Source organism: Chrysochloris asiatica, unplaced genomic scaffold (assembly GCF_000296735.1).
Source record: "Chrysochloris asiatica unplaced genomic scaffold, ChrAsi1.0 scaffold00203, whole genome shotgun sequence".
NCBI lineage: Eukaryota > Metazoa > Chordata > Mammalia > Afrosoricida > Chrysochloridae > Chrysochloris > Chrysochloris asiatica.
Window position 1 is genome coordinate 2214154 of NW_006408721.1, and position 23557 is coordinate 2237710.

The window sequence follows — 23557 nt, forward strand, 5'->3', positions numbered from 1 at the left end:
GACTGACTCAACAGCACTTAACAATATTTTTTGTAATTAGAAAACAGCAAAGACAAAACATATGTATTAATGTATCCCTCTTTTCCATGAGACTGGATATTTTCCTTGAAGGCAATGACTGTCTTTCTCTAGTATTATGTGTTACATACAGTAGTAGGGTTTTGTCTGGAGTTTATAGCATGAATTAATCTTTTACATTTGCTTTACGGATATTTAGTAGCTCATCAACCTGTTTCTTGAAATATTAATTTATATTACTATTAACTTGGTATAATTTTGAAAATCAATTTTGAGACTAAGAACCATACCTGAGTTTTTCCAAGAGATAACTATGATGAATGCTATAGTCTAAACAAAATATATAATCTCTAAAAGGTGGAGGCTAAGTATTAGCAATCTTCCAATACAAAGATTCTTTGGCTTTACTTAAAGAAATGATAAAGTCAAAATAAAGGCAAAGTAGAAGAAACCAGGATCAAAGAGCAGCACAGAAAGAAATGACCAAAGACTTCTTTCAGTGTAAGACTTTAAAAACCTTGTCTTGCCAATATTAGATGCTAATTTAATCACAAAATTATATTAAATACAAATGCTATTACAACTGGATGAGATGGAGATTTATGACAAAATCTTCATACAGTAAAGAAAATGTCACAGTTAGAAATGAGATTTATTTATTCCTCTACCTTGCTTCATAACTGGATTGCTAACCATGAGGCTGACGGTTCAAATCCACCAGCTGCTTCTTGGAAACCCTATATATGGCTTGCTAAGAGTCAGAACTGACTTGATGGCACTTAAAAACAAAAATATATAGTAGAGGAGCAATTTTATTTTATATTACGATGTAACTAAGGAGAAGGAGCATCTTTGGAAAGAGATGAATAATAGTTTGATTATTCAAAATGAGGAAAAGATAAGCCATCTCTAAGGTAGTTTAACAACACTTCAAGCTTCAAATAAATCCTATTATATAAATAATACCATGAAAGTTCATATATTTCTTATCTGTACAACATAGCTGCTACCTTCTTCCCTAATGACTACATCCATACTCATAAATTCGTATTTGCTCTAGTACTATTTGGAACTATCTTTGCTGTTTCACTAAAGTGTTCCTCTCATAATCCTTTTTCTAGTCACAGATACAGCTAAAATCTGTAAACAAAAACATCAACCATTTTAGAAGCAGAGTCTTTATTGTAACTTACTTTTAGAGGTCCTATGTAAAAAAATTGGGGACATTTAAATTATTTTGGAATTATAAAAGGTCAACTACTCCTAGAAGGTCCACAGAGTAGTACATACAAAGAGCAGAAATCTTCATCACTAGTTTTAAGAAACTTGGTATACAACGCAGAGCTCACCTGAGTATAGAAGCCACTAGCTGCCTCTAGGAACAGAGAAAGATTTGCCTGAACTTCACTCCGATTTGGGTTTGCTCGATTCTTTGCCTGGCCTTGTAGTGTTGTGATCTGATTCTTAAAGGCATGATTCCAGCTGAAAACAAAATGTAATTCTATTTGGTACAGAATTCTATTTGGTATAGCAGTGACTCACTGGGCAGACACTGATCCCCCTGAGAACAAGAAAGAACTATTTGTTATAATTATAGTTATGACAATATGCCTGCATTAAAGTCATTTACTTATTTACATAACTTTTTTGCTCCCTTCTGAACAAAATTATAGACATGCAATAGAATCCAACTGACCTTAGTAAAACACTTACCAAATGTTTGAATAATCACATTGTAGCTTCAGCTATTAATCTTTTAGAGCTACTAGAGTTAGAGCCTATTTAGGAATTTCAGTACAAAATCAGAATAAAAGGGGTCAGAGCAAAATAAAAATAAGCTATTAGCAAATTTTAACACATTGTGCCAAAACATATTACCTGTACTCTATATCAAATGAGCTTCATAGGAGGGGGGAAAAAGGGCATTTTTCTTTTTTTGTGCTAACTGTAAATCATCTCTTTTAAGTTTCATTTCCCTAAAAGGTATTTCCCACAGCACCCTGTTCTACTTCTATTTAGTAGTTTGATTATTTCTCTTGGGATTAATATTTTCTTTAGAATCTGAAATACAAACCACATTTCCATTTTGACTACAATAAACACAACACAATGAAAAAATGTGGTATCCTAAAATCCTGCTATGGAATGCATTAATCAAGCAATTTAGAGAATCAGTTTAAATCCAGTTAGATAAAATACAGTTACTCTCTAACTTGGAAATCAGAGAAAACAAGACAAAGGCAAAGACAAATTCCAGAACTAGGATGAAGGAAGAGATTACTGACTTGATTAAAGAAAACAAATACAGAACCTACCTGGAAAGTATCTAATTCTTTATCATGTCAATTTTTGGGACTCTAGAACATTGGGTCTTTTAATGATTTAGAAAGACAATTACTCCCTCAGCATCACTGATGACATCCTCTAATATCACAGATATGGATTGTGACTGGTTGTGACTTAGCTCTATTACTAGATCTCCAAAAAAATATAAAGCATCCAAAAAAGGTGTGGAAGGTAGGAACTTATCTTCACCACAACATAGGGCATTAACCAAACGAAATATTCTGAATTGATTTAACTTCCATTAGGCTAAAGTTCTTGTCTTAATTTATAAGGCAAAACTTTCCACTAAAGTTATTTATTTACTCACTTGGGAATCTGGTCATCTGCCATTTCACCCCTCATAGAAAGAATAAGTAGAATAGACCAAACACATAAAATCTTTCTTTAATCTTACTAGAGGAAAAAAAGAAAACATCTATTTATTTGATTAAAGGAAGAACTTTCCTACAATGCAAACACATTTTTCTTTGGGAAAAATTTACAGAATCACATTTAGCAAAGAAAGACTTTTCTAAACATCACTCTTAAATTTTTTTAAAATCATGACTGAACAGAGAATCTAAATACAAATCTCAGTATTTGATATCCATATTTGGTTTTCTGATACAGTGTTCTATTAATCTTAAGAAGATTTAACTTTGAACATTTTTCCTTACCTCAATAATAAAACCGAAAACACCAATAACCAAATATTTTGTTTAAAAACACAAATACTAGGAATTCTTTTGATGAAAAAGCTTACTCTGAGATAAATTTAAAAAAAAACAACAACTGAATTGTTCTCTTCTAAAATCTTGGTGAGACTCTTAATCTTACTAGTACTTTCAAGTGATAATACTTACAGATCCTGTTCTACTTTCTTGTCTAAAGCATATTCCAAATCAGTAACGAGCATTTTCTGGTACAGGTCCTGCAGAGCCTGCCGAGATGTCCAGACCTCAGCTGGACCCAGCTTAGAATCTGAGTTTAAAAAAATAACAGTAGATAAATAGATAGTCAAGATTATTACACCACACTAATCATTCTTTCCCTCTCCATTTTCCAAAGAAAAGCCTGTTTAAGTATATACTACAGAAATTTTAAGTGATGTTCACCTTTTGGATACCAACTAAAACATAGTTTTAAATGCTGGTGCATTTGTTTTCCTTTAGCGATGATATAACACCAAGATACAAGACATACAAAGAGATTTTTAAAAAAGAAAAAGAAAAAAAAAAAACCCAAAAATGGTTTATCCTGTGCATTTGGTTTGGATTTCTGCCTCTTCTATCTCAGGAGAATCCTGTGGTGGCACTGTAGGATAAGCACAGGGCTGCTAACCACAGGCTCCCCAGAAACCCTATACAGGGTCACTGTGAGTTGAAACTGACTTGACAGCACTTAAAAAACAACATCACAGGAAGTCATATGCCTAATATTTGATGAGCAAGTGCCAAATTTGGTCTGTGTACTTATAACCATACCTTGTTGTCCAAAGCAAATCTTTTCTTTTTATTCTGAATCATTCTCACATAGGCACTTACAGTTTAACGACTGGTAGACTGCTTTCTGACTCTATGGGCTATGCATTGAGCTGCTAACCTCAAAGTCCACGATTCAAACCCACAAGCTGCTCTGCAGGGGAACGATGAGGTTGTCTGCTCCCATAGATTTACAGACTCAGAAACTCCATGTAGGGTCACTATTAGTTGGAATCGACTCAATGGCAGTGGGTTGGGATTGGTGGGTAGACTGCTTTCCATGAAACTTTTGTGAGCAATCCACACTGACCATTTAATTAAAAAGGAGGGCGGCTTATAAAAGACAATGATTAATCTGCTCAAGAGGTCAGATAAGGACAAGGTGAAATCAGAGCCAAGCTAGAAGTTGGGCTATGACTACATGTTCATTTCAATTTGGGGCCATACTGTGTGCCCGAATTCTGTAAGGCAAAGTAACCTTCTTCATTACTGAGCTTATGGGTGCAATAATTGACAGTGAGCTGTTCCGCAGAAGAACCTATTACTGGAATTTTAAATTTATTTTTCCATAGCTAGTTATGCTATGTGGTTGCATTAGGGTTCTGCTGCTGCACAATGTACAATCTTCCCCATGCTACAGACTTACTATTAATATCTACAGCTACCAGGATCCTACTCTGCTCAGAGGCTCTCCTAGATATTTGTATTAATGGTCAAGGGTTTGTTTCCCAGTTAAATCTACAGCACAGTATTTACTTGATTCCTTATCAATTCTTAATCACTAAGTAAATCTACTTATGGATTTATTTAACTTTGCTTCAATTCATTTAATTCATTTGTTTCAGTTCAGGAAAGGGACTGTAAGGGATCATTAATTCTGACCTAGCAGAGTCCTGGTGTGGCGCTGTGGGTTAATGCGTCAGACTGCAGAGCTGTTTGAACTGAAAGGTCGGCATTCAAGCTCACCAGCTGCTCCTTGGAAACCCTACACAGGGTCGCTATGGGTCGGAACTGACTCTAAGGCACTTCACAACAACAACATGAATAGATTATCATTTAAACAAGTATACTTAATATTTGATTTCTCTGGGCAAATATCCCTATAAAAAATCCCAAAGCCACCTTAGTGGGGATGTTCAATACTTATAGAAAAGTAAATGGCACAGTAGTAGTTTAACTCTGTGCACTATACTTGTCATATAATACAGATTATACTTACTAATACTGATGGTGAAAATTCTGTTGTTAACAGAAAAATTGCAGGGCTATACTAAGGAAACATAGATGCTTTTTGTGCGTGCTTCTTTGAAAGATTACAATGAGGTTACCTGTGAAGCTGCATAACTATAAAAACAACGAACATGTAAAGCAGATAGTGAATCATCGTCTGTTTTTGAAACTAAGACAGTATTTAGTACTACACGTAATATAAGAAAGAGAGTACAGAAAAAAACCAAACCCACTGCTGTTGAGTACACGGGCTCCAAGAGTTTTCTTGGCTTTAGTCTTTATGGAAACAGTTCACCAGGTCTTTCTTCCATGGAGCTGCTGGGTGGGTTTGAACCACCAACCCTTAGGTTAGCAGCCAATCACAAACCGCTTTCATCACCCAAGCTCCTGAAAAGAGGCCTGGTAATTTAATAATAATATAAAATAAGTAAAAAACAGACAAGTCAGCCAGTACCTGTCATGTCAGCCTTCAGGACTTCTGCCTGCCTGAAAAATGGAAAAAAAGAACATCATTTAGACACAAACTAGCCCTGAGCAACATAAATAACCTTAACAAAATCTATCACGATAAGGTTTTATAGCAGCTATACTAGTAGCACTGACATGCTGTACTCGCTTTACACCCAGGAGAGCACAAGGTCTTAACACCTAACAGACACCATTACAAAAAAGATGGTACAGTTTTCAGTAACCTCTTCTGTTGAGTAAAGCTCACTTTCTTGTTATTAATGTCCAAATCTGATTTATTTAAGATAACATTAACTGATATTCATGAAATAAAAGCATCTTCCCTCAATGCAGCCAGGAAATCACACTGTTTCACAATTCACCAACCACCGTAACTATTTCTAATTTCCAGTCTCCTCAAGCTGCTGATTCCTGTTTATCTTTCTCATTCACAAAGCCTTTCACTTACTTATTCCACAAAACAACTTCCACTTACTTATTAAATGCTGCTGTTCTTAATTGCCATCAAATCGGTTCTGGCTCATAGCGACCCTGTATAGGGTTTCTAAGAGCGGCTGACGAGTTAGAACTGCGGACCTTGTGGTTCAATCGACCTTGAGGTCAAGTGCTTATCCTAATACCTAACTATATTCACACTGTTCTCTTTTTCTCTTGTTAAAACTCTAGAGGCTTTATGCCTCTTACCTGTGAATTCCACTTAGGCCTGGCTTTCCTTGTGCTGTTATTATTATTGTCATCAAGTTGGTTCTTAATCTTATTAATGTACAGGGTTTCTGTGAGTCCTGGTGTGGTGCTGTAGGATATGCACGCGACCATAAGGTCAGTTTAAACTTCAAGGTTGGTGGTTCAAACTCACTAGCCACTCTTTGGAAAACCTACACAGGACTGCTGTGAGTCGGAACCGACTTGACGGCACTTAACAGTAACAATAACAATAGAGTTTCTGAGGCTATAAATCTTTGCAGGAACAGAAAGAAAGCCTCTTTCTCCTGTGGAGCAGTTGGAGGGCTCGAACCTCTGACCTTATGGTTCGTGTCCCAGTGCTCAAAAAACTATAACCACCATACTCCTTTGTAGATGGATGTATATTATCATATCACTATATTTCAAGAAAGATCTTGTAATGTTCTTTATGACAACATACATTATGCTGTCCCTTTTGAATATGTAATTCCCAAAATAGCAGACCAAATGATTGTGCTATTAAAAACGGCCAAAATCAGTTTATTTAGCTCACTACTGCCTTAGTAGACTAATCTTTAAGTCTTGGGCTTCATTTTTGACAATTTCTAATTTCTTGATTCATACTTTGCACATTTCATATTCTGATTATTAATGGATGTTTGCAGCAGTTTCTTCTCATTGTGAGTTGTACCACATCAGCAAATGCTCCTCAAAACTTACTTCATCCATATTATTAAGGTCAACTCTATTTTGAGGAGGCAGCTCTTTCTTAGTTGTATTTTGAGTGTCTTTTCAACCTAAGGGGCTTTATCGTGTGGCACTGTATCAGACTTTGTTTCATTGCTATTTATAAGGGTTTCAACAGCCTTCCCCTGCCCGTTCCCCCCCTCCCTCCCAAGAAGTGGATTGCTAAATCTTTCTTCTCAATCTTTCTTGGTCTGGAAGCGTTCCTGAAACCTGTCCACAGTGGATGATTCTGCTGGAATAGTGTCAATGATTGGACAATGTCTACACACCTAGAAGGGGAATCAATTAATATGACTATTATTAAAATTTATACAACTACTACTAATACCAAAGATGAAGAAAATGAATTTGATTGTTAACTTCTGCAGTCTGAAACTGATCAAATATATAATCAAGACGCACTGATAATTACTGATGATTGGAATGCAAAAGTTGGAAACAAGGAAGGAGGATTAGTAGTTGGAATATTTAGCCTTGCTTATAAAAAAGCCAATGAACATTGCATAATGGAATTTTGCAAGACTTAATAACGTATCATTGGAAATATTTTTAATTTTTTTATTTCTGAAAATATTTTTGTTAACAACATAATCTGTGAACTCCACCGGATGGAAAACACAGGAATCAAATGGATCACATCAGTGGAAAGAGACGCACAATATAATGAGTCTGAACAAAATTAAAGGCCAACTTATTCATACAGTTTCAAGTTGAAGCTTGAGAAAATTAAGACGTTCAAGCTGCACTGTAGTCTCAAGAAGTAATGAAATACTAGTTGAGATACTTAAACAAATGGATGCAATGCTGGAAGTGCTCACTCAACTGTGCCAAGACATTTGGAAGACACCTACCTGTGGTCAACCTACTGACACAGACCCATTATTTGTGCCCATTCCAAAGAAAGGTGATCCAACAGAATTCAGGGATTCTTGAACAATATCATTAATATCACACACAAGTAAAATTCTGCTGAATTTTTAAAATGATTGCAGTAGCATATTAACAGGAAACTGGCAAAAATTCAAGTCAGATTCAGAATAGGATATGGAATGAGAGTATCATTACTGATGTTAGATGGGATCTTGGCTGAAAGCAGAAAATAATATAAAGATGTATACCTATGTTTTATTGACTATATAAAGGCATTTTAACTGTGAATCACAATAAATTATGAATAACATTGCAAAGAATGGAAATTTCAGAACACTTAATTGTGTTCATACGTAACCTGTAAACAGATCAAGAAGCAGTCTTCCAAACAGAGTAAGGGTATTCTGTGTGGTTTAAAATTTGGAAGAGTATATGACTGGGTAGTATCCTTTCACCACACTTATTCAATCTGTATGCTTAGCAAAACTGAGAAGTTGGAGTATATTATGAAGAATGTGGCATCAGGATTAAAGAAGTTTCATTAACAGCATCCGCGATTATATATATATATAAATGCAGATGGCATAACTTAGCTTACTGAGAGAGGATTTAAAGCACTTGCTGATGAAGATCAAAGATTACAGCATTTATTATGGATTATACTTCAATAAAAAGAAAACAAGAATTCTCACAACTGGACCAATATACAACATAATGATAAATGAAGAAAAACTGATGTCAAGAATTTCATTTTACTTGGATCCATTATCAATGCCTACAGAAGAAGGAGTCAAGACAAAAAACAATGTTCCGCACCAGGCAAACCTTGCTGCAAGACTTCTTTTTAAAGTGTTTAAAAGACGCAACCTTGAGGACTAAAGGTGCACCTCACCCAAAACATGGTATTTTCAATCACCTCATATGTGCGGGAAAGCTAGAAAATGAATTAAGAAGATCAGAGAAGAAGTGATGCAACTGAATTCTCACGTTGGCAAACAATTTTGAATATATACTACTAGAAGAATGAACAAATCTATCTTGGAAGAAGCACAGCTTGAATGCTCCTTAGAAACAAGGGTGGCGGTGGTGATGTACCGTGGAGTCGGTTCTGACTCACAGCGACCTTGGTACAGGGTTTCCGTCTTTATGGGAGTAGAAAACCTCATCTTTCTCCCGTAGAACAGCTGGTAGTTTCGAACTGGTTAGCAGCCCAATTTGTAAGGGTAGTAAGACTTTATCTCATGTACTTTGGATATATTAGCTGGTAGGACCAGTACCTGAAGGTACTACACGCTTGGTAAAACAGAAGGTTGGCTAAAAAGAGGTTGATCCTCAACAAGATGGGTTGACACAGTGGCTGCAATAATCTGAAATAGCAATGATTTTAAGAAAAGTGCAGGACTGGGGAATGTTTTCCCCCCATTGTACACAGGGTCACCAAGTGGGAACAGACCCAAAGGTACCCAACAACAAAATGCTATTTCAAGTTTTAAAAATGACTTGACTCATTACCAAACCTCTTTAAACAGTTCTGAAACTTCCTTCTGTATGAGATGTTCCCTTCTTTTCATCATTTAACTGTGCTTACTTTTTTACACATTTTAAAACTCTTGGTCCCACATTTTCTTGTAGGTACTCTCTCTTCTCTGACAAATTATTCCAGAATTGCCTATGTTCAAGAGATCCAAAACTGAATTTCTGCCTTATCTACCTCCCATCCCGGTTCTCCTTCTAGTGTTTTTAGCAAATACATCAGTCTTCCTGATGTGAAAGCCAGAAACCTGGAAGTCATCCATGACAGTTTGTAATCTTTGACATGTAATCTACCAATGCAACAGATTTTACTTAGGTAAATCTGGAATCTACTGATTTTTCTTCATTTCCTCTTCAGCAACTCTGATCCAAATTACAATCATCCTTTGCCAGCATTACTTAAAAACAACCCAATTGTTCTCTTCATTTCACCCTAGTCACACTTCCATTATAGAGAATCTGATCTTATCAACTGAAATCATTCAAAAGACTTTAATGATTTCCCAACTGTTCTCAGGATAAAGCACACATTTCTTACTAAAGCACACATTGTGGTACTGTAGGTTAGTGCACTAGACTGCAAGGCCAGTTTGAACCACAAGGTCAGTGTTTCAAGTTCACCAAATGTTTCTTGGAAACCCTATACAGGGTCACTACGAGTCAGAACTGACTTGATAGCACTTCATAACAACAACAACAACACATACAGGCCTACAGTCTTTGATCTCCACTTCCAGTACTATGTATAGTCTTCTCGCCCAGATCGCTGTGCTCCAGTCACTGGACTGCTTTCTCTGGCTTGTTCTGTTCCCTTCTCACCCAAGGCCTTTTAAAGGTGAGTCCCTTTGTCTGGAATATGTCCTTTTTGTGTGGTTATTTTCCACTCATCCTTGTTGTTAAGCGCCTTCCAGTTGGTTCCAATTCACAAAGACCCAATTCACAGGGTTTCTGAGGAACAAATGGTGTGTTTGAAACCCACTTGTCTGAGGCCTGTTTCCTGTGGATGCCTTCCTTGAACGCAGTCTAGATTACGAATATTCTTGTTATATGCTCTCAAAGCAATCACATTTTTTTCTTCTAAATTGAAGTTTCACAATTTTTAAGAATGCTCACCACTACATCTGTCTAGTACAGATCCTATAATAAGTAGGCACTAAAATATAAATAAAAAAAGGAAAAGGATAAATCATGCCCATTTACTTTACTTAAGAAGGTTAAGTATATAAACTTAACAGAGACTCCCATTTTAAAAAATAAAAACTTCTGACATAAAAGTTGAGAGAATATATAAGGTAGAGGTTATGTGCCGTGGAGTCGACTCCTACTCATAGCGACCCTGTACAAGATTTCCAAGGCTGTATATCTTTACAGGAGAAGAATGAAAGCCTCATCTTTCTCCCGCAGAACAGATGGTAGTTTCAAACTGCTGACCTTGAGGTTCACAGCCCAATTCGTAACCACTATGCTTTTAACTTTAACTGTGAGACAAAGACTTTATTTAGCCTTTGTCTTTGGTACCTGAAAGGCAGCTTTTGAATTCCCTAGCAATGGAAACCCTATGTTGTTACTGTACTGTCAAGTCTGTTCTGAGTCATGGTGACCCTGTATAGGGTTCCTGAGGAGCAGCTAGTGTGCTTGAACCACAGACCTCACAGTTAACAGTCCACTGCTTATCCTACAGCGTCACACCAGGAAACTGATGGTCAGTTTGCAGGAGTCTGAACTGACAGGATGGCACTTAACAACAACAGTAATGAATGTGGCCTTTATTATGTAACACTTCCCAGACAGCAACTGAGAATACAAGCAAATTGGGGGTGGGGGTGGGGGTGGGTGTTAGGGTTACACAAGTCAGGAATCTCAGAAGGGAGCAGGAGTATAATTCAATCATGCATACTCAATGATTCAACAAATCATAAATAACTATGTAATGAAGTCCTGATATTATACAATGAAGCCAATAAAAAACTTTCAGCCATGAATTTAAGGGTTTCCTGGGTGCTAATAGACCTGGATGCATGGCGGGGGTGGGGGTAGGGGTGGCATGTCCATTTGGACCTGAAAGGTCAGTGCTGAGAATTCTCCCACATGTTTCCCTTTGCATCCTTTCTTGGTTTTATTAAAGTTGTGATTCTGTGTATAGCCCTTTCCATGAGTTCTATGAGTCTTTCTAGAGAATTGCAGAATCCACTGAGGGCAGCAAGAGCTGGTGTCTTCCTGCATCACAGGGTCTTTCTAACTTGTGAATAACGTAGCTCTGGGTACGGGTTGCATGGTTGCATAAGCTGTTGGAACTGAAGGACTGGCCTGAGTCTAACTTAACTTCTAAGGTCTGACCTAACTGGGTGATTAGGGTTTTTAGAGAGAAAGTGACATAAGTGGCGATGGAGAAGTGAGAAAGCAGGGAGATGATTAATCTTCACATTTGGAGACTCTGCCTTAAATCTAATTTTATTGCATCAACTGTATATATTGCTTACACAATTAGGTATTTTATATTAACTTTCAGCAACATATAAATAAAGCAAATCCTTTATTTTTTGCCTTTAAAAAGATCTGTATGGGGGAGCAGAGCCTGAGTAAGTAAACCAGAGGGAAGGTTTAGGAAAGTGTAACTATGCTGTATGACACACCATGTTAAGCAGTCTCTTTAAACCAACAACAAAACCTGTATGATGGTAAAAAAGTATGAATCCTGATATGAACTCTGTACTCTAGCTAACAGTAATAATATACCAATACTGGCTTATCAATTACTAACAAATATACCACAGGTATGCGGGATTATTAATACAAATAATGTGCGGAGAGAGTGTACATGTAACTCTGCTTTCTGAACAATTTCTCTTAAATCTAAAACTGCTCTAAAAATAGTCTATTAATTTTTTTTTAATTAAACACAGAATCATGGTAGAGTGCTACAGAGATGACTATAAACCACATGCAAAGTACTACTACTTCAAAATGTTCATGGAAAGATAATGGAACTTTAAATCAATGAGGGGAGAATAGTGGCTCTTGTAGGATAAGCACTGGACTGTGAATCACAAGGTCAGTGGTTTGAAAACACCTGCTGCTCCTTGGGAAAAAGATGAGGCTTTCTGTTTCTGCAAAGATTTTAGGACTTAACAATATACAAATGAACATTACTAAATACAGAGCTACTCTTAAAGTCCTAAAATCTAACATCACATCATCAAATACTAGCCATATAGTCTACCTTCACTGTTCATTTTGAGGGTTAATGTTTGTCATTTAAATTTTTTTTTTTTTAATTTCACAAGGCTGTTGTTGGTTTATGCCCTTAAAACCTAAAGGTCATACGATTTAATAAAGCATTCAGTCAATCCTCCTTAATGGGTCAGACATCTGTGGATTCAATCAACCACAGATCAAAAATATTTTTAGGGAGGAGGCAATTAAGTAGGCAAAGTGAACCCTCAAAGGCTAAGAGACAGTGCTCGCAAAGTCCTATTTACTTAACATTTAATCCTCTTTATGTAACATTTAATGTATTTTTATGCAAAAAAAGTGTGCACCCCTTCATGCACTGGTTTCCTGTGTACACTATTTATATGTACATTACTTAAATGGATGTGTTAGATGTATTATGTGTAAAATATGACACAGTGTATCAGATATCCTAAGGAATCTAGAGATGATATAAATAAAGTGTACAGGAGAATGTGAATAGGTTGTATGCCATTTTATATAATGATCAGACATTTGTGGATTTTAGTATCCCCGGTGTGCTTGGGGAAGTGCTCCCATAGATACTAAAGGACTACATACACACCCTATCCTACTACTGTCTTAACAACCACAGTCACCTCCTTACTGTTACTGTTAAGTGTCAGAGAGATTCCCACTCATAGCAAACTCATAGCATAGGGTTTCTGAGGAGCAGCTGGTGAGCTTTGACCCACCAACCATACTGTTAAAACTGACCTTGCAGTTCAGCTCATTAACCCACAGCACGACACCAGACTCCTCGTCCTTACGACCAGCTCCCAAATGTCTACTGAAATACTAATGTACGAACCTTACATGGAGACCTTTCAATGATCTTTCCTTATAGCACCCAGCTACAAAGAAAAGATACATTCTACCAAGCTTCTGTGTATTAGCTAAGTTAAAAATGCATATTTCAAATACATACAGGATACCTTTTACTTATTAAGTGATGCTGAGTCTGTTCTAGCTCATACTCGGGATTTATCTAAAGGGTGTCTTCTCATTCCAAACATGATTTGTTTGTAGAGATTGAGAAGTCATTTTCATTCTCCTGGAATCTAGCTTTCTGCGGCACAGAGTTGGTCATTTGCCCTTGAGTGTTCTTTTGAACTTTGAGCCTCGAAGAAACTGGTTCCTGGGGCACATGACATTCACTGTTGAGACAAAATATGTTCCAGGGAAATATAGGGCATTTATGCTCTCGAAAAATTCAGTCAGTTTCAGGAAAACAGACTCCAAGGGTCACACAGAGTTATGTTTAGGTAAACTGATAATTACTTTATTTGTTCTTAAAGACAACGTGTCTTTATGACCGCAAATTGGTTCATTAGTTCTGATCTGACCCTTTTATCTCCCCCATGACAATGTTGATAAGATCCTGAGTAAGAGTATTTTGAGTGTCTCTCATTTTCAGGCATTTTGGACTCTAGTGGACTTCCTGGTGTGGGGCTGTAAGATCAGCAATGGACTGGGAACCACAAGGTTGGTCAGTTCAAACCCACCAGTTGCTCCTCAGAAACCCTATAGAGGGTCAATATGAGAGTCGGAACTGACTCAACGGCACTAACAAGTGGAAATGTTGCTTGGATCCACCATCAACACTCACGGAAGCAACAGTCAAGAAATCAAATGATTTGGCAAATTTGCTGCACAAGAATAAGCCATGGTATTTTCAATATGCATGCGAAGTAGTACTGGTGTGGCACTGGGGTTAATGCACTGGACTGCAAGGTGGGTTTGAGTCACAAGGTCTGCAGTTCAAGCTCACCAGCTACTTTTCAGAAACCCTATACAGTATTGCTATGGGTCAGAACCAACTCCATGGCACTTAACAACAACATATGCATGTGAAAGCTGGAAAAGAATAAATAAGATATAGAGGAATTGATGCATTTGAATTATGGTGTTGGGGAAGAATATTAAAAATACTATGGATTGCCAGAAGAACAAACAAATCTGTGTTGGAAGAAGTACAATCAGAGTGCTCCTTAGAAGCCCAGAATTCGTCTCTCTCATACTTTGAACATATTAGGAGAGACCAGTACCTGGAGAAAGATACCATATACCACACTTGGCAAAGTGAGGGTCAGCAAAAAAAGAGGGAGACCCTCCCGATGAGGTGAAGTGGATTGGCACAGTGGCAGCAGCATTAGGTTCAAGGTTGTGAGGCTGATGCAGGAACAGGCAATGTTTCCTTCTGTAGTACATAAGGTCACTATGAGTCGGAACTGACTCAGTAGCAACTAACAACAGTGGAACTGTTACCCCAATTCGCAAATCACACTGAATACACTTGGATCAATTTCTATTACTGGCTTACTATGATTCTGTTTAGACAATATTAATATCATTTTAACTTAAATCCCCTTAAAGAGAATATCAATTTTCAAGTAAATGATAATGTTGTTGCTGTTATTACATGTATTTGAGTCAGTTCTGACTCACAGCAACCCTGCAAAGGGTTTCCTAGAAATAGCTGGTGGGTTTAAACTGCCAACTTTATGATTCACAGTCCAGGGCCACATCAGTTGTGGGGTACAAAATAGGAATAATCTCCAATTGCTTCTCTTTAGTGCCATCAGTCAACTGTTAAGTAACAGATTCTGGAGCAAGCTTCCATTGATAAACAAGGATCAAAATTTTACTTCATATTTTTACATATCGTAATCTGTCTAAGAAAAACAGCAATGCTAAAAATTCAAACAGTAAAAAAAAAAAACCTCTCAAACATTATATTCAACATATATGTTACAAGATTTTAAAATTCTGGGATATGTGATTATTCAGTATGACAAGGGTTGTTGCTGCTGCTGTTGTTGTTGTGAAGTGCCATCGAGTCAGTTCCGACCCTGTATAGGGTTTCCGAGAAGCAGCTGGTGAAGTTAAACTGCTGACCTTGCAGTTCAAACAGCTTTGCAGTCTGGCGCATTAACCTACAGCACCACACCAAGACTCCAGAAGACAAGGGTAGAGGTACTTATTTCTGTGCATAATTCTTTCCTAGGTTCCGACAGACAACATGCTAACAACTGAAACTGCCTTGCTAAATCAAACTGACAAAGAGGTAGCGATGTAGAAAATATAGCGATATTAGGAATAGTTACTATTATTCCCATCTTATAATTGGGAAATTAAAGCTCAGAGAGGTAAAATAATTTGTCTAGTAGCAAAGGAATTATTTGAGTACAAATTTCGTTCTTTCTGATCAATAAAGTCCATGTTATTTTTATTTCTTTCAAATTAAGAATAACAAAATAAAACTTACCATGGGCTTATTCAGATTCAATTTTATGTTGTCAATTAAATACCACACTAACATTTAAATCAACTAGCTTAAAAGATCTGTTCATAACAGAAAACACACTATATATTACATATATTTTATCTCATATATATTGTATGAAATTTTTATGAGAAATACCATAAAGAAGTAGATTTCATACTCTAATACATCAGTTCATGTGTGAAATTCCCTCCTTCACCCTGGACCTCCAAGAAAGTTTTATTGGAACACAACCATGCCCACTCATTTCTGAATGGTTGTTTTTTGCTACCAGAGACTAGTAGAGTTGTTGAGACAGTGATCATATAATCCATTGTCTAGACCCTTTAATAGAAAAAGTCTGACATGTGCCATCTAGTGAACGCTTGTTCAAAAGTCCAAGAAGTAAAATGTGATAGTTTCCAATCCACATGAGGAGTTAACAATAGCAACTAATTTTTTCAGAGTACAATGCTGTTTTTATTATTATTTAATAACTTAATCTTGTTACAAAAAAGAACTATACTAAAAAACTCAATCTCATATAATTGGAAACAGTTAATACTTGTAAAGCCATGCTACACATAAACTATTATCCACACACTTGTCTTTTTTCCCCCCAAAAAAACCATTTAAACAAGCAGGAAGTTTAACATATTGACTCTTACAAGAAGAGGAATCCTTAACACCACCAATATACAATTACTAGTTTTCTTACCAAAAAAAAGCCAAGAAATCGATGGATATCTTATCTTATAGCAACCTGTTTTCATGACAGATAGCAGCTAACTGACTATAAACAAACATGCAAGCCCCCTACATTTCAAATTACCTACTGGTTTTTGTTAACGACCCTTAATAAATTAATATCATAACATGTAGCCAATGCTTATACAGAAAAAGACATGTTTCAATATTTTGTTTTGGCATTAAAAGTATGGCAACATGAGTTCCTTTTTATTCTTATTTAAAGCTAAAGGAATTAGTGAAAAGAATGAAGGAATCAAGAATTAAAATCATTATGCCTTCAATGGACTGCTAAATGCAAAGTCAGCGGTTCAAATCCATCAGCTGTTCCTTGGAAACCTGATGCAGAGTCGCTATGAGTCGGAACTGACTCAACAGTATTTAAAAACACAATAATGCCTTCAGTAAAAAAAAAAAACAGAAAACAAACACCCACTGCTATTGATACCGACTCACCGCAACCCTGTATATGGTTTTTGAGATGATAAATCTGAAGCAGCCAGTGATTTGAACTGTTGATCTTGAGGCTAGCGTAACACAATGGCTAGCCCACAGTGCCACCAGGGCTCCTTTCAATAACAAAACAGCATCATTATAAATAGTTATGAAACATAAGACTTCCAAAATACTAAATACACAATCTTATTTCTTAAATAAGAAAAATTAAACATCTATGTTAATACAAATATACTAAAAGGTTAATGACATCTCAAATATTTAGTGATAGCCAAGTAAACTTAAAGCTAACAATCTGAAAACTCTCTGAGACATGATCAACAAGCTATCTAAATACATTTAACGCATTTTAATGCACTAAGTCCTGTAACAGCTAGCACTGAATACAGCAATGGACTACTGCCAGACACTGTTCTAAGGACTTTAAAGTAATAATCTAATCCATGTACCATTATTATAGGAGCCCTGGTAGTACCATTGAGTTATGTCGTACTGCTGTGAAAAATATTGTGATGACACCCAACCATTCCTCCCACAACCCTCTCTACTGGGTTCCCTAATTCATTGCAATGGTCATCAAGGACTCAAGACGCCATACTCAAACTTATGGGGCTTGTTAGAGAAGTAAACAGGTTACAATTCGGGGTCAGAAATGCTCAGTGCACAATTGTTCCAGTCAGGACAGGAGCTCAGAAATGCCCATAGGCAGGCCTATCTGTTAGCAATGTTACAAAGCTCCTTTAGGGCTGATGATTAATGCCCACAGGACATACCACTCCACTAAAACCCACAGTGCCACAATAATAATACATGCGGCGTAGGTATGTATTATTACTGTCCCTCCTTCAAAGCTGAAAAAGTTCCCAAGTCGAACAGTTTTCACGGAATGAGAGACTAGCATGCTCAAGACACCAACTTAGTAAGTAATAGAGGTAGTGTTGGTACTCAAAACAGTTTGACTCCTGAGTCCAGTTCCAAACCATATCCATCATAGTTTCTCTCTTATATAAAATTACATATTTAAAAAATCTGAAATGTGTGGCACTGTGGGTTAATGCGCCAGATCGCAAAGCTGTCAAGGTTGGCAGTTCAAACTCACCAACTGCTCCTCAAAAACTCTATACAGGGTCGATATGGATCAGAACCGACTCGATGGCACATAATAACAAGCATTCTATTTTAAGGCTTTTTAATTGAAAAAATATCAAATGAATACATAACTTAATGATTTTTTTCTACAGCAAGTAATCTAATAACCACCATTCAGAGAAAACATTAGCTAATTCCAGGTTATGATCATTTGTAACATAAAATAATGTCACTAGAGGAAAACACCCTAAAATTTATGACTACTTGCAAATATTTTCATTACATATAATGTTTATATAGTGTGGCTCTGTGGATTAATGTGCCAGAGTGCAAAGCCGTTTGAACTGCAAGGTCGGTGGTTCAAGCTCACCAGCTGCTCCTTGGAAACCCTATGCAGGGTCGCTTTGGGTTGGAATCGATTCGACGGCACTTAACAACAACAAGAAATAATAGCAAACTTTTTACCTCCAATTATGAGATTTGTAGTTTAAAAATACATTTCCAAGTCAGGGGCAGATATACAATGGAAGAATCCTTCTACCTGAATTCTTAACATCCTATTCTCCCTTTATTAGCGGAATTCAGGAAAATAAACATCTTCTAAACTCACAGCTGCTAAGGAAAGGTCAACCACCCTTTAAAAAAAATTAAGTAAAAACCATGTACTTCAAGGTTTGTGTTTACTTATTGCCAAAGAGTATTGGGGATGATAACCAAACCAAGAAAACTCCACTGCTATCAAGTTAATTGTGACACATAGCAACCCTATATTGGGTTTCTGATACTGTAAATATTTATGGGAGCAGACAGACGTTTCTTTCTCTCATCGAACAGCTGGTGGGTTTGAACTGTTGACCTTATAGTTAGTAGACCAATGCTTAGCAAGCACCACTAGGGCTCCTTTGGGGTAACAGTAAAATAAATAAATATATATACGTACAAACGTACAAACACACATACAATTCATAGCTCTCTAAGACGTTGTTGTTGTTAAGTGCCATCGAGTCAGTTCCGACCCATAGTGACCCTGAACAGGGTTTCTGAGGCTGTAAATCTTTAAGGGAGCAGAAAGCCTCATCTTTCTCCCGCGGAGCAGCTGATAGTTTTGAACTGCTGGCCTTGCAGTTCACAGGCCGATTCGTAACCACTACGCTACCAGAGCTCCTTCTCTAAGACATTAGGAAGTCTCTTAATACTAATCAGAAAAAAATAATCATATTGTTCTGTTGAATTTATGTAAAAGAAGTAAAAAGCATTTGCTTGCTTTCTATGATACATTTTCAAATCCCCTGGCATCCCAGCGTCATGCAATCTATAGTCTATAAAAGTGTGTACCTTCTTTTATTAAGGGCCTACTCTGCTGTGGTGATCTCAAAAGAACAGAAAGAGAAAGGAGTCATTCTTCAAGGCAGAAACAATAGCCTAACAATAAAAGCAAAGCAACTGGTAGTGAGTAAGGTAGATAGGAGCATGAAACACAAGGTAGGATGGTAGGAATGGCAAATATATCATCATACAAGGGGGTGTCAAAAAGTTAGTGGAAAACTTCCATTATCTTTTCATTCCTTTTCCCCATGAACTTTTTGAAGCCCCGTCAAATACGTTTCAACACATACACACACCTCTTAAATGAAAAGTAGAAAACTACAAAAGATGAAGCTGGACAGTCACAGCAGCAGAGGGCAGGCTTTGAGAGTCTCACATGGTATGTCAGGAGCTGAGATTCTGTCTCTTGAAGTGACAGAAAACCCTGCTGAATTTTCAAAAGCAGGGGAATAGCATTGTGAGATTTTCATTTAAAAAAATTAAGTAAAACAAAATGCATGCAAGATGAATTTTTAAAGGGCTAGACTGGAGTCAAGGAAGAGGTAACACAGGGATGAAAACACCAAGATTCAAGAAACATCTGGAAGTTCTATCAGTAGAAGATAAAACAGAGGAAATATTCTAAAATTGCTTGGTTGGACAACTAACTGGGCATATGAAAAGGTGGAAAGATCTAAGCAGGCTTGTTGAGACTGTCAAGCAGAGGGGAAGACTAGGGATAGGACTCTGGAATTATCAGCATAGAGTAAATTAACTGTCCAGATGGGTGGAGACAGCTCTCCATTTCTTATTTTTGAAGGACACCAAGAAGAAACTGTCAAGCAGGTAAGAAGGCAAGACAAAAGCGATGTGGAAAATAGTAAAAACAAACACTACTAAAAATGTCAAAAGAATGGAAAAGTACTTTAAGGACTGCAAAGTATTAGATTTCATGAAATAAGGGTCAATGATAACCTTGCCAAGGAGACCTTGCCAAAGTCATATTGCAAGGGATTATGGGATGTGGTTCTGGAAGAGATGGAAAAAAATGAGCATGTGGTTAAAGAGAGAGAGAAGGCAGAGCTGGCCTTAAAGAGGCAGGATGGATATGGCAGCATATAAATGTGTTAAGAGAACCGGGGAGTAATGGGGGTTAGAGTGACATCAAGAGCATTTATAGATACATGGACTCAATTTCAGAAATAAATTTCAGGATCAATGCCTGAAAATAAAAAAGAGATGGGCCAAGAAAGGTGAACCTTTAGAATAATCACAATATGACTAAGAAAGAGAACCTTATTAAATACCAAGAAAAGAACTGTGAAAAATAGACAAAGGACCAAACTGATCATTCAAAGAAGTACAAATTTGTTACTCAGTGCAAATTAAGCAAACTATTATACTTCTAAATAATCAAAAGGATAATACTCATGCTAGTCCTAGTCATGCTAGACCGGAAGAGTGGAAGATATAAAGATATATACAGATCAATGCAATGCACAGGAGTGAGAAAAGGATAGAGATATCTGCTTAGAGTACACTTTGGGTAACAGAAACGTCACTGGAAGTGAAGGAGAAGATGGGGTGTCCTAGCGCAGTACTTGGCATACAGTAGCACTTCACTCAAAATATGTTGAATTAATGAATGGCAAAATGTACATCATTTAGGAGATAGTTTTATGTTACAGAAAATGCCATAGAATAAGAAGACTTAGGCCTGAAGTTAGGCTTTCCTACATATTAGTAATTGTTAAGGATTGCATTGTGTCGCTCAAATTTATGTGTTGTAAATCCTAGCCTCTATGCCTGTGGTTAAGGAGCTCTGGTAGCATAGTTGGGCTGCTAACCTCAGGGTCAGTAGTTTGAATCTACTAGTTGTTTCACTGGTGAAAGATGAGGCTTTTTGCTCCCATAAAAATTTACAACCTCCACACCAGTGGTTATATCTCATTTGGGAATAGTTTTCTTTGGTATGTTAACGAGACTGGCTCAGTCAATTTCATTTGGGAGAGAAAAGAAACTAAGAAAGCAAGCAAGTGATCAGATATGGGGGAAGAGAAGTGTCAAGCCACAAGAAGATCACCCAGGAAGAGAAGTTCAAAGAAACAAAAACTTTCCTCTACAGCCAACAGAAAGAAAACCTTCCCCTAGGGCTGGCACCCTGAATTTGACTTCTGGCTTCCCAGAAACTGTGAAACAATCAAATTCTGTTTGTTAAAGCCATCCATTTGTGGTGTTTCTGTTAGAGCAGCACAAAGACAATAATAGTGTTACCTTGGTACCTCCTTTTTAAAAGCCTCACCTTCCTCATCTGTAAAGCAGGGATATCAAACTACTCTTCAGAGTTGCTATAACAAGACAAAAAGTTAACCAATAAAAGAACCAGAGTGATGGCTAAAAGGGGGTTAAGAGGAGATACTGAACTAACTTTGTAAGAATACTTACATGAACAGAAAATTATTTTCACTATTCTGGTAACTATGTGGCTATTAAGATATCCCATTTCCCCTATAGCTTTATGGGATGCCTCCTAAATCCACACACTGGGTTTCTTGAAGAAGAAAACATTCCAAGACTGAGAATAAAAATCCTAGGTCCTCTACCATCACATAATGACAAATATGAAAGTGATGAAAGAAAAACTGTTAAATTGTTTTGATGGCTATATTTGTAGTATGCATATAAAATAAAACTACAGTAAATGCATAAAAATTTAAAAGGAACTGAGTTGGAATTTTTTTTCTTTTCAGCAGCTCCTTTAAAAATTAGTTTGATTTTATACTTTAACAAATATATTTTAAAAACTGGGTCAGATAATATTAACTAATAAGGTAATAGTTTTGATTGTTTATCATTGCAGGTTCTATTAAATGCATTCATATATTATTAAATCCTTAATTGTCACAACAATTTTATCATCTAACAAATACTTGTTGTTAGGTGCCTTTGAGTCAGAAACGTACATTAGGAAACACCAGCTGGTCACATGTCATCCTCATAATTTTTACTACCTTTGAGCCCATTGTTTTTGCCACTATGTCACTCCATTTTGAAGGTCTTTCTCTTTTATGCTGCCCCTCCACTTTACGGAGCATGATGTCCTTTCTCCAGTGACTCGTTTCTCCTCAATGTAGTATGTCAAAAGTGTGACAGACTAAGTCTCACCATCCTGGCTTCTAAGGAGCATTCTGGTTATATTTCTTTTAACACAGATTTGTTTGTTTTTCTGGCAGCCCATGGTACTTTTAATATTCTTCTCCAACATCATAATTCAAATGCCTTGATTCGTCTATAGTCTTCCTTATTCAGTGTTCAACTTTCGCATGCATATGATACAACTGAAAACAACATGATTTGGATCAGGCGCACCTCAGTCCTTAAACTGATATCTTTGCTTTTGAATGCTTTAAAAAGGTCCTTTGGAGATTTGCCTAATGTACTCCCCACTGTTTGATTTATTGACTGCTGCTTACATGACTACTGGATGTGTATCGAAACAAAGTGAAGTTTTTTGACAACTGAAGGCTGCAGTCTTTGGTTTTCAACAGTAAGTATTTTAAGTCCTGTTCACTTCCAAAAAGCAAGGTTGGGTCATCTGCATACCATAGTTTGTAAATGGGTCTGCCTCCAATCCTGATGCCACATTCTTCTTCATATAATTCAGCTTCTTGGATTACTTGCTTAGCATACAGACTGAATAAATATAGTGAAATAATAGAAGCCTAGTACACATTTTTAAACAGTATTCCCTTGTTCTGTTCAAACAAATGCCTCACGGTCTAAGTGCAAGTTCTTTATGAGCACAATTAAGTGTTCTCGAATACCCATTCTTTGCAATATTATATATAGTTTGTCATGATCCACAAGGTTGAAAGTCTTTGCATAGTCAATACAGTACAAGTAAACATCTTTCTGGTATTCTCTGCTGTCAATCAAGATGCATCTGACGTCAGTAATGATATCCCTAGGTCACATCCTCTTCTGAATCTTGCTTGAATTTCTGGTAACTCTCTACTGATGTATTATTGCAACCACACATCAAAATTTTGCTGAAGATAATTTAAATAATTCAGCAAAATTTTGCTGAAGGTAATTTTTTGATGATAAA

The 23557-nt window shown here is 36.7% G+C and overlaps 1 protein-coding gene across 3 annotated transcripts in view; it reads right to left on the reverse strand.

Moving 5' to 3' along the window:
* Positions 1 to 23557, reverse strand: part of SMG7 (SMG7 nonsense mediated mRNA decay factor) — a 113915-nt gene that overhangs the window by 33691 nt on the left and 56667 nt on the right. For 2 of the 3 annotated variants that reach the window (XM_006872538.1, XM_006872537.1), the window contains exons 2-4: positions 5509 to 5540; positions 3207 to 3324; positions 1368 to 1500 (exon numbers count right to left, since the gene is read on the reverse strand). In XM_006872538.1, coding sequence (XP_006872600.1) covers positions 1368 to 1500; positions 3207 to 3324; positions 5509 to 5540 — 283 coding nt within the window. The remainder of the gene's footprint in view (positions 1 to 1367; positions 1501 to 3206; positions 3325 to 5508; positions 5541 to 23557) is intronic. The other variant, XM_006872536.1, reaches the window with a different exon arrangement.